Genomic DNA, 12,081 nt, shown 5'->3' on the forward strand with positions numbered 1-12,081 from the left:
TACCAGGCAAACTGCACATCTAACCTCCTTCCATGAGGTTGCATGGAAGACACCGAAACATGGTGTCATTGAACTTTGCTTGCATTCTCAGGAATTAAAATGAATAAGGAAACTCAAGATTACACCTTCGTTATGTAATGGCATAAAACTATCATGAGTTTTTATGTGTTTTATCTGTTAATTCAAACACAATTCCTACAAAAAGCCACCTTACCCAAGAGAGGAGTCCTTTAAAGTTCATCAGTCTTGGGGTCAAACCTAACTCAAGTTGCAGCCTGCTTGCTTTCAGGAGGAAGAGAGGGGAAATTACTCATTTGTAGACATTTCCACAAATCCCCTGGAAGGGGAGGCAGACAAGTTCTCCTTCCGGGGCTTGGGGGAGATTTATATCAAGTTTCAGCAAAAGAACCATGGAACAGATCCTGTAACATACATCCATAGCGTTCACAGCTAGTTTGTCTCAGGATGTTGTTCTTCAGAGGGGAGTTTACAGTGACAGGTCATTTGGCTTTCTTGCAGCTGATGCTGCGATTTGTTTGTGGGAATATAATAAACAGGAAGAGCTGCCCCCAAGCATCTACCATAAGATCACAGGAACTGGATTTACAAAATGAACAGAGCTGCATAAATAGAACAAAGATGCTAAAATACGCTTCTTCCAGGGAAGAGAAAGACAAATACTCAGAATGGTTGCAGTAAGCGCCAGTGGTGTACCCAGCTCTACAGTTTGACTAAATCACCCCTTTTCCCACCTTGCAAAAGGACTCAAACACCTAATCCTGCCAGTCAAGATAAAGCAGTAAAAAACCAAGTAATTCCACAAGGTAGTATCAGACCAGAGCTCAGGACATTGTATTTTTGCAACAGCAACATCTGTCTCAAAACCAATTTTCCCTCTTTTGTTTCAGGTGGGATACCACCCACTACAGACCATGTCCAGTGGCAAAATCCACTATGATCTGTCGGCACTATGAGCTGTGAAATACTGGCCGAGGTATCACCCAGCTGCCGAGGTACCTTCTGTACTTTTCTGCACCACGTTCCCACCAGTCACTTCTAGACAGGATCCTCTGTTCTTTCACTCCCCCAGCTACAAGAGGAGGTTGCACCATGTCCTCCTCTTTCATGTTCATCCATGCACACCTACACCCAAGCGCTTCAAGAAGCAAACTGACACCTTCTTTGGTTTCTGTGCTAGCTGCTTTTATGTAAGGCATCGACACACTGCACTGCACACTACCCACACTGCTCTGCTCCTCCTTTCTTTATCACCTACGAAAATCTATAGGAAAGGCAACTCCACCAAACGGCAAGGCACGGGAATGTAACCATAGCACAGCATTTAAATGAAGTGCAGAATTGCCTCATAGGGTTATATCTCCTTGTCCCCCCACTAACATGTCCATCCCACCATCTCTGCTTACAAAATAGCGATTGTATGTCATTGTTTTGTTTTCCATATGTGGAACATCACCTTCTCCATACCTTCTCATTCTCCTCACTTCCCCCTCTCCTCTTTTTTCTCTTAGTAACATAAGAAATGGAGACTCCCACAAACTAGACACCCCATTCCTGCATTTCATTCTCCTAAAATGTCTATAAGGTATCCTATATGTACACATATATACATGCATACGTCTGTATGTATATACCTAGAGCTTTCTTCTACTCTTATGCTTTAATTCAGAATTAAGAATTAATCCTGATAACAAGATGTTATAAATTCACAAAATATTAAAAATAATGAGATAACCTGTTCATAAGATACAGAGCATGAAAAAGGACACAGAGAGTATTCAGCGACAGAAATGTACTGAAAGATGCAGCATCAGCAGCTCTTTTAAACCCAAAAGGTTAACTTTGAAACATTATTATTTATTGAGAAAATTATTTTGAAGAATTCATTGTTGAGGAGAGTACTGAGTTTTATGTTCATGGCTCTACAGCTAGATTTCTCAAATTAAGCTCATCTCCTTACCCCCATCCTTCCACCCCCATAAACATCAGCTCATTATTTTAAAAATGCACAATGAATAAGAAAGGCAATTTAGGATGAGGCACTGTAGAAATTGACTGTGACGGGTGTTCAAAGAATGAATCAGCACACGAATTCCCTTTTCTTTTACTCTTCCTTAAGCATCTGCTTTTAGCTACTTTTCTGATTTCTCCTTGATACTTGACCCTAACAAAACCTCAAAGACCTCCTCGGGAAGTGGGGAGCTACAAGGAAAAAAAAGCCACAAAGAAAACAAGTGTTTCCAGTGCCTCCTACCTGGCTTTGGATGACCTTCATGCTCCAGTGCTACTCAAGGCACTTCATTTGTTGAGAAATACAGCTTTAGACTTTCTGGTTATCATTAATAGCTGCTTTTACACAATATTGGCTTTCCCATTAAACTTAGCAAAATCACAAGTTCCTTGCTAGCAATCAGTTCTGCCCTCAGGCAAAACACAGGCTGCCTGCAGGAGGGAACCAGCGCTTGTGGTGAGTACTTGTGGTGTCTGCAGTAAACCATGTTTCAACCCTGCAATGACCATGGATTAAATTAGATCTGCCAAAAATTTCTACCAAATTTCTATTAGCACCATATTATTCTTAATTAGCATAACTGTTGCAAATGTATATAATAAAACTTATATGTATCTTGACTTGTCTTTTGCAAGGCACGCTCCCTGACTGAAATATTCAGTACTAAAAAAAGACCACAGAATCATGAATGTAGGAAAGGAATGGTCAGAAAACCTGGGTGGAAAACAAAGACAGATTCCCAGAGAGAGTAATTCTAGATTAATATACGAAATAGAGTGGGCTTTTTTTCTCTTCACGTTTCACATAGAAATATAGAATTATTCAGGTTGGAATTATCTCAGAAGGCCATCCAGTGCTCAAAGCAGGCATAACACAGAATCCAGCCCCGTTGCTCAGGACTTTAACCAGTTGGGTCTTGAAAACCTTCAAGTATGGAAATTCACAGCCTCATGGGCAACCAGGTCCACTGCCCAATTACCCTGATGGTGAAAATGTTTCCTTTGTATAACATCGACCCTAGTGCTAATTTATATTGTATGAAGTTGAAATCTCCCATTTAAATTTGTCATTGTCTTTTGTTCTTCCAACATACATCGCTGTAAAGAGCATGTCTTCATCTTCTCAGTAACCTCCTTGTAGGTGTTGGACAGCTGTTGTTAGGTCCCTCCAATGCCATCTCTTCTCCAGGCTGAACAAGACCAGTTCCTTCAACCTCTCCTTGCAGGGCAAGTGCTCCAAGCCCTGATCATCCTGATCATGGAATCACAGAATTGTCAGAGTTGGAAGGGACCTCTAGAGATCATCTGGTCCAACTCCCCTGCTAAAGCAGGAACGCCTAAAGCACATTACTCAGGACTGCATCCAGGCAGGGCTTGAAGATCTCCAGAGAAGGGGACTCCACGACCTCCCTGGGCAGCCTGTTCCAGTGCTCCGTCACTCTCACCGTAAAGAAGTTTTTTCTCATATTTGAATGGAACTTCCTGTGTTCCAGCTTGAGCCCGTTGCCCCTTGTCCTATCGCTGAAAACCACTGAAATGAGTCTGGCTCCAACATCCTTCAACTCACCCTTTAAATACTTATAAACATGAATAAGGTCTCCCTTCAGTCTTCGCTTGTCCAGGCTAAAGAGCCCCAGCTCCTTGAGCCTTTCCTCACAAGGGAGGTGCTCCAATCCCTTAATCATCTTAGTTGCCCTCCGTTGGACTCTCTCTAGTAGTTCTCTGTCCCTCTTGAACTGGGGAGCCCAGAACTGGATGCAGTATTCCAGTTGTGGCTTCACCAGTGTAGAGTAGAGGGAGAGAATGACCTCCCTCGACCTACTGGCCACACTCTTTCCTATGATGGTCCTTTGCTGAACTCAAGTTCACTGATGTCTTGGGAGAGCCCAAGACCGTACACACACAGCACTGCAGATACAGTCTAAGTTGTGCCGAGTAAAGGAGGATAATCACTTCCCTCAGTCTTCTGGCTGCTGTCCTGTTGATACAGTCCAGTCCAGATACAGCTTCATGTTGATCAAGGATGAGGATGTAGTTCACTCTTGGTTTCTTGTTCAATCTTTGTCCTATTCGCTGACCCTGTCAGCACAGGTGCCAAGTAACACCGAGCAGCTGAATGAGCAAAGCAGAAGCGCAAGATTTTCTGCCCAATTTTGCAACCTGTCCTCACTTCATATAAATGGAAGATCAACTGCCCTGTCAGGATGTTGCTTCCTCATATCACGTAAAATCATATAAACAACCTGTTAGGGTAGCAGAACTGCGATGACAATGAGTCTTCCATAGTCTTAGGGTGTTTCTCCGTATATCTGAGCTACAGATAACAAACCGCCCAAGCAAAGTCACCAGTTCTATTTTTTTTCTACAGTGCTCTAGTTGTTATTCTTTTTGCATCAGAAATTGGTCATCCCAGAAAATACCATGAGGATGTGGGATTTTCTGGATGATTTTCAATGCAAAGACATGGCCAGACACAGCATCATACAGTCAGAGTTTACCATCCAAAGTGTACACTTGTAATACAAATAAAAGGCAGGTGCAAGAGGAGGCTCTATTTCAATGGGAAAGCAGGGTTTTCCACCTAAGATGTGACAAGCCAATAGTGCAACATAAACCACAAGATATTCTCAGTCCTCATTCAGTTTACGAGCATAGTATCAAACCTCCTCTATCTAACATGCCAACACAGTAATGAAAATAAGATAAAAAGATGAGCAAGCCTACTTCATCCAAGATGTCCAAGTACCAACATACACACACTGCATATCTCTTTGCTTCAATAAGAATACTTACAGAATGTATCACCAATTTTTTCACTAAATTTTAAAGAGGAAAAAGCATTAGGATTTTATCCAGTATACCCAGAAAAGGCTTCGATTCTTAAGGGGACTGTAGGAGCGGGATTTGAAGTTGGGTCTCTGAATTGGATGTGAATGCACTGCCAACCTCAAGGAACCCAGAATTTCCCACACATTTTTGCTGGCAGGGACTGATGCTTGTGAGTGTGTAGCCTGTCTGCTGTGACCGCCTGAAGAGAGTAGCTCTTGACTTCTGAGCCATCAGAAAACATAGTCAGTATATAAGCCACCGATTATTTTTGTACCCACCATCTAAACGCTTAGAAAGCATCCCTCTATGAACACTTTGCAGGGAAACTTTTGAACACTCTACTAACACTTCTGTATTTTCCTATATTTAAAGAAAATATATTTACCTTCTGTGAAAAGGGGTTCATGAACAATTTTACAGCTGATGTACATATTTTTAATCAAATCCTGTCTTCATTCATAGTTCTCTACTGGGCTTAATAGCATATAACTTGAGCAGGAATAGTGAGGAGAAATACACAGTGCTTTTAAAAATCAGAAATGGCGCTTGTTTATGATAATATTTGCAGCTCTTCCATCCAAGTATTCATACAGATTGCACACACTCCCACAGAGATGGAAATTAATAATACGTGAAATACCTGTGCAGCTTGAGCGTCACAGTTCCATAAACAGTAGCAAAGCCCAGAAGACGAACCCATCTTAGGAGAACACAGCGAAATACACTTGGCTCAAAATACAAAATGACAACCTATAGAACAGAAAGATAGAGAGAGCTTCAGTACCGCTTTAATGCGAAAGTATTTCTTCATTCAAATGCAGAATAGTTGCAAAACAGGGCAGCAGACATATTTCAGCTTGTACTGCTGTATATTTAGATTTTCTAGTAAAGTGACGGGATGATCAGATCAACCAGCTGGCACAGTTCTAAGCACCAACTCCTTTTGAAGGGAGCTGGCAAAAGCCCTGTGACAGACTGTGAAGTGACAACACTTTTAAATGCAATTCCACTGACTTTTCTTAACTGAGTAAAAACATGTACCCAGAGAAGAGGATATAACAGGCAAGGACATTTTCCTTGAGCTATTCCAGTAATATGCAGCTGGCCTAATTCTGGTCTGATGGACTGTATTTACTAGGTTACACTTCACTTCTAATAAACTTAGCAAAATTATAGCTGCTCAGTTTAATCTGCCAACTATTCCGCCGCACTAAAAATGATTGCACTTAGCCTCTCTCTGTCCAAAACCCCAAAATCTTGATGTCATATTTTACTCCTCCTTATTCTTCCCCATATATTTTCCCTAAGCTATTCCAAATCTCCCTCACCACTTTCTTAATGAAAATAGCCTTTTTGTTCACTTACGGATTTCTCTAATCACAACAACGGAAAGGTCCACTGACCTTTTGCTCTATTCTACCAAGGACCATACATGAGGGCAGCACTCAATAAACGGTAACATAAAGCTAGCTCTGCAGGTATAGCATGTATAAAAGCATCGTCACCAATTAAAATGTCACCATTATCTAAAACAGGGCTGCTCAAATGGTGGACAAGGAGTCTACTTCCCATTCCAACAGACATTGTCTCTGGTGTCCTGAGGGATGATCCAATATTCCCTTCCTACTCGTCTGGCCTCACCAAGAGCCTGCTGTCCCAAGGATTTGGCCATACACTGCCCTTACCCCACCTGCAGACCATGTTTGGTCCAGCAAAGCTAGATCCAGTGCATCCCACCTGTCTGACCACAACCTGGTAAAATGACCCAGTGCACTGTAGTACAAATTAATTGAGTAATCCTGGTCTACAGAAAGAAAGCATTGAAACATTTCAGGCCATCTGCCACAGCTTCATTTAGAGTCAGTACATTCTGGCAGTAGAGGTAGTATTGTGCCTACCGGCTGCCACATGATATTATTTTCCTAAGTAAATGCTTTTCTGTGTGGGAATTCAAGCCCAGGATATTGGCCAAAAGCCCAGGACTACGTCCTTTGGGTGACATAGACATATTTAGGAGAGTGGGGGCAAAAATGGCAGACAAGTGGGCTGAGAGAGATAGAAGCTGCTGTGCTTTGCTGGCATGTTGGTTTTTTTTACAGCAGAATCAAGTTATTTCTTGAAAAAAATATGGTTTGTTGAATTAAACCATGGTGCGAAATTTAGTCTTCTTTTTTCACCGTTATTGGACTGACTTGTTTCAAGGTAGACATTTTCGGGAAATCTGACAAATTCTGCATGTAGGGAAGGCAAGAGCGTGCAGCAAAAGGCCCACTTCTTGGAAAATCAGCTGGAAAAACAACATGCATCCACATATGCATCGACATGCTTGTGCAAATGCAGCATCCAGCAAGAAATTTCTCAGAAAGACCTGAATAGTAGTAATATCCTAATATACAACTCTATACATTAGGACAGTTGCAGAGCCAGAGGAAAGTCTGTAGCAGTAATCTGCCTCCTGAGGTTTGCCAAAGGGTAGAAAATACCCTGTTTCATCTTTGATTCTTCCAAACTAGAAAAACAATGCCAAAAACGACTGGTGTGCAGAGACTCTGAACATTTCAAAGTTGATCTGAAAGCAGAATTTTTCAGATGGTTGGAATGGGAAGGTCTGAGAACTTTCCAGGCACAGAATTTTCTGAACAAGGGCAACAGCTCTTTTTGCCATGAAATCTGACACAGTAATTTTATCTGCACTTCCCTGTTGAAATATTAACTGCTTCTGTCTAGAAAAATCACACTGATTTGCATTGAATGATTTGTATGAGCAGCTGAGGCATTTGGGCTAGCTATCAACCAAGGAAGCACCGCTTCCAAGGCAGCGTGGTGTGAGCTGGCACGTGGCAGCTCCCGGTGAAGGCCGCAGTTGGTGAAAGGCTCTGGTGGTGAAAACTATTCTCACTTCCCCTTTTGAATGGAGACCCATTTGAACTACTCCTTCACCCAATGGTCAAGTACATTGTGGAAGCTGTCGAAGACCTGATCCAAGTTTCATTCCCTTTTGAGTCTTTTGAAAATCTCTTCCTATGTTTATGTGATGGAGAACAGGTACAATGCCTTCCCAAGGGCCAACATCCATTTCTACATATTCTTCCATAACTTGAGTGTGGTCTGGCATGGACCAAGGCTTTGAACAGCAAGAGCTGCTATACTTATGTTTTGCTTGGTTCTTAGGCTTTCCCACTCCCTACTGTTTTTCCCAGAGAAAAGCCTTCTTTGAGGTGACAAATAATATGCAGCAAGGGGTTGCTGAGCTCCAAGTGAGGAGCGTAGGATGAGCACAGAACTCACCCACATACCCAGGCTGCTCCCAGGAGAATAAGGGGATCCCTCCGCAGTTCAAAAAGACCACTCTGCCCACCAAAAACCTGACAATAATTCATTTTCCCTTTTTGTTTTTATAACGCATTAGACCATGACAGCAGCATAAATCTCATTAGAAATGCTTAGAGGTTTTGCTGATGGATGTCACAACATCTATTTATTGTACATAAGGAAATGTGATATCCTCTGTTTCGCCAGCTCCTGAAATCCATTTCAATACTAGACATCAGTTTCTGTTCCTTAAACAACAAAGATCTGGGGAAAAAAAATATTTGGAAACCAGAAGAAAAGTCAGACAGTGCCTGTTCATGTACCAGTTACTGCAGCTTCATACTGCTCATACTGGTGCATGAGACTTTGTAAACCATGGCTTGTCTTTGTCATTTGGACAAATGCATTTAGATGTTTGCTTTTAACCGCAGTGTGCTTTAAGCTATTATTACCCATGCCAAAACATCGTCCCAGTAGTCATGCTACCACTTGTGGAGTTGGAGATGAAAAGACTTTCTAAGGTCACCAGCTAACTGTGAAGTATGTTTAGAGCTGGAGAATTAGGGACATGGAAGAGAGACTTCACTTGCTGACGCAGCGATCAGCCAGCTCAGTTATTCAGCTGAAGTGATGAACAGACACTGGCTTTCTAAAGACAATGGCTGAAGTCGATACAGGCAACTTGCCCACAACAGCAAATTTTTGTTATCAGGACAGGCAGGACAGGGCGAAGAGAACTAACATTGAACAATTTAATGTTCAAAAGTATATCAAACATCAAACTCATAAAAAATGAGCAAATAATGAGTTTTATAGTCCAGTGCCATTGCTTCTTAAAAGTTATAGAGCATTTATAAAGATTATTTAAAAGAAAAAAACCACAAACAAACTTACCAGAGCCCTATAACGCTATTAGCAAGCGATATTTCTGTGCAACACAAAATATTATTTTGTTTTTCAGATTAACTTTACTGTACACATTATAAGATGATTAATTTTGCTCTTCACCTTGGGCAGCAGACCCAGGTGAAAATACTTTAAGTAATACTGTGCAGTTTGCCAATGTGCATTGACTGGGATTCAGTCAGCCTAAATCAGGCATATTAATTTCTACCTGCATTGTAGGGGTCTAGTAAATCAGTCCTACTAATGTGAGCTCCATAGATAACCCACAGATAAAGGCCGGTACCTTGAAGAACCTTGAAGAAGTTCAGGACTTCAGCTACTTAGACAGAATCTTGGCCTAAAGGCTTCAAATACACATCTCCACTCACTAGAAAGGTACTTCAGCATTTATTTTAGGGAAGATACTTCAATAAATGTCAATAAACAATCTGTATCAGGAGGACTAAGTCAAACATTTTGCAGCCAGCTCTAACAATTTTGTAATGCATTTAAGACAAGCTGCTTTTTACTTTGATTCTTAAGCCATAAAAATCACATTAATAGATCAAAACCCCATTTTCCTTTTCAGTCATCAGATTTCTGTACTCCACATTGAAAGGGAATGGGCAGTGCTATAACATCTCAAAAGATCATCAGTGAAAGAACAATCTTCTTAAAGATACGTGGAATTGTCAGTGCAACTAATCCTAAACCTAAGCATGAAAAGCTTTGAGCAGGACCTTAGCTTGAAAAACCCTGAAGTGTTCACTTTTGAACTCTTTTTATTTTTGCCCTCAGTTGTACAATCCTAGACCGGTTTGGGGGTTGGAAGGGATCTTTAAAGATCATCTAGTTCCTAGTGCCATGGGCAGGGATGTTATCCATGTTAGGTACATGGAAATGAGATATAGAGATTAGAATTTGAGCATCAGCATCATCTGGTTACGGATCCAAGGTGAAAATCACCTACTTCAGATAAAAGCAATGCAAAAGTACTGATTTTTTTCTCATTTTCAAATAATCAAGTTTGTCTTAAAATTGTGCCCAGTTAACCCAAAAAGCTTAATGGGAAAACTACCTCCATTTTCATTTAACTTCTGAATTTGCTGCAAGCACTCTGCACAGTTCAATGCAGGACATGACGCAGCCATTTAAGATAATGCCTTTTGGGCTAATTCCATTAACAAGCATCTAGGAGACAGCGTGAGGAGATCCATCCGATCTGTTCCACTGCCCAACACCATCTGCCCTTGCCTGACTGCAATAGCTGTCTTGGGCTGTCTCTAGGCAATTCAGCTACGGAACAAGCCATCAGACACTTCCTCTTGGTATCCTGCTGTGCTCCGAGATGGGCACTCTTCTTTCCCCTGCCATGTCTCAGTAGTTTTTTTCAACACATAAAATATCCTCCAGGGTAACCTAGTATATCCAGTCACCTATTAATGCTTCAGTCCTAATATTGAGAAGGGATTTCCCGCAACAGAGATACTGTTTGCAATGTTAGACGAGCTTGCCATCCAAACTCATAACAGTCTGGCACTATGCTTTCTAGAGAAGGGACCAATCCACTTGTATGTGGGCACAGTGCCATCCTAGCAGATGGGCATGAATGAAGGCATTCAGGAGCCTATGTACGCTACGGGCACCACATACCACTGTTCAAAACATGATTCACAGCTCAGAGCATCTGCCTAAATATTAGTGAATGCACAACTCATTATCCAATCCTGTACTACCAACAAATGTTTCCGGTGCAACTACACAAAGCATTTTAGAGGTATGATAGCAGCTGAATATATATTTAGGTTAATTATATAAGAACATTTCCATCTCAACCACATTTTTAAAAACCACATGTGCTTTTTAAGCCATAACATTTTATTCTAATAGGCCTATGGACATGCAGTACCATCAAATCCTGTTATCCTTGTGAATCTTACGATTTATAAGTGGAGTTGTGCTGGATCATTAGCTCAATGCCTCTATAAAGCACACAGTTGCCACAGGAAACCACACTAACTACTCAGTAGGTTTCATTCTTGCCTCTGAATTGGAACTGAATCAACTCCTCAGTACACAGCGTTGGAGGCACTCTGCTGCTGGGGGCAATGCATTTCAGATAAGATGTATGTCAAAGTCGAAATACTTATAGCCAATTAAGACCTTTTGGGTTTCTTCGTAAAAGACAAGTTCTTCCTAGCTGCCCACACAAAGTCCAGCTTGAAATTCTGCCTACTGAAATCCTCTTTTCCCTCCCACTATACTTTCAACTGTAGACAGGTTTTCTTCATCACCTGTCTTAAAACATGTATTAAACCTCTGGCTGTGTTTCAGCACAGACATGTCTTGCCTGTAAAGTCTTTTGGAAGTCCACGATGCGGTGTAAGTGCATAACCATCAGCACCGGTGTAAAATACAAGGACAGAGTTCTAGAGCCTGATTCATCAGAATGCTTTGCTACCACTAAGTTTTATTACACTTTGGATTCATCCCCATCAGGCAGCAAGAGCAGATCTCTAAAGCTCTTTACGGAACATAGTTTTCACCCTGGAGCTCATTTAGCCTCCTGAGAGATTTATCTGGTGACTAAGCAAACAGAACCTTCGAGATCATTCTGGTTTGACACAAGACTGCCTATTTAGAATGTTTTTTATCAAAACATCATCAATTATTTTGCCTCTTTTTTTTTTTTTCCTATTCATAAGGCATATCTCAGCTAACGCTTGACAAGGCATCTCTGAATAGGTTATTTTGCGGAAAATAAATGTCCATGTGACTTCCAAGATGCCATCATGTCTCTCCTCCAATTTGAAAAGAAAAAGTGATATCTCACAGATCCTACTAGTTCTGGAAGCATTCATTTCTAAGTGAGCTGAACACATGGCCTGAACATGCATTTATTTGCCATAAATTCTAGCCTCTACTTAGAGTTACTATGATCCAGCTTCACTATTCCTATTTACATTGGCTTAATAATTAGTATTTTAAAGTCAAGTCATAAAAAGTTAACTTATAATCTACAATGTC

General features: G+C 41.1%; 1 protein-coding gene across 2 annotated transcripts in view; it reads right to left on the reverse strand.

Annotated features, from left to right (window-relative positions):
* Positions 1–12,081, reverse strand: part of GPR158 (G protein-coupled receptor 158) — a 204,503-nt gene that overhangs the window by 47,520 nt on the left and 144,902 nt on the right. For both annotated transcript variants that reach the window (XM_014946480.1, XM_014946489.1), the window contains exon 6: positions 5,498–5,607. In XM_014946480.1, the coding sequence (XP_014801966.1) occupies positions 5,498–5,607 (110 nt within the window). The remainder of the gene's footprint in view (positions 1–5,497; positions 5,608–12,081) is intronic.

The sequence above is a fragment of the Calidris pugnax genome, unplaced genomic scaffold (assembly GCF_001431845.1).
Source record: "Calidris pugnax isolate Ruff unplaced genomic scaffold, ASM143184v1 scaffold19, whole genome shotgun sequence".
Lineage (NCBI taxonomy): Eukaryota > Metazoa > Chordata > Aves > Charadriiformes > Scolopacidae > Calidris > Calidris pugnax.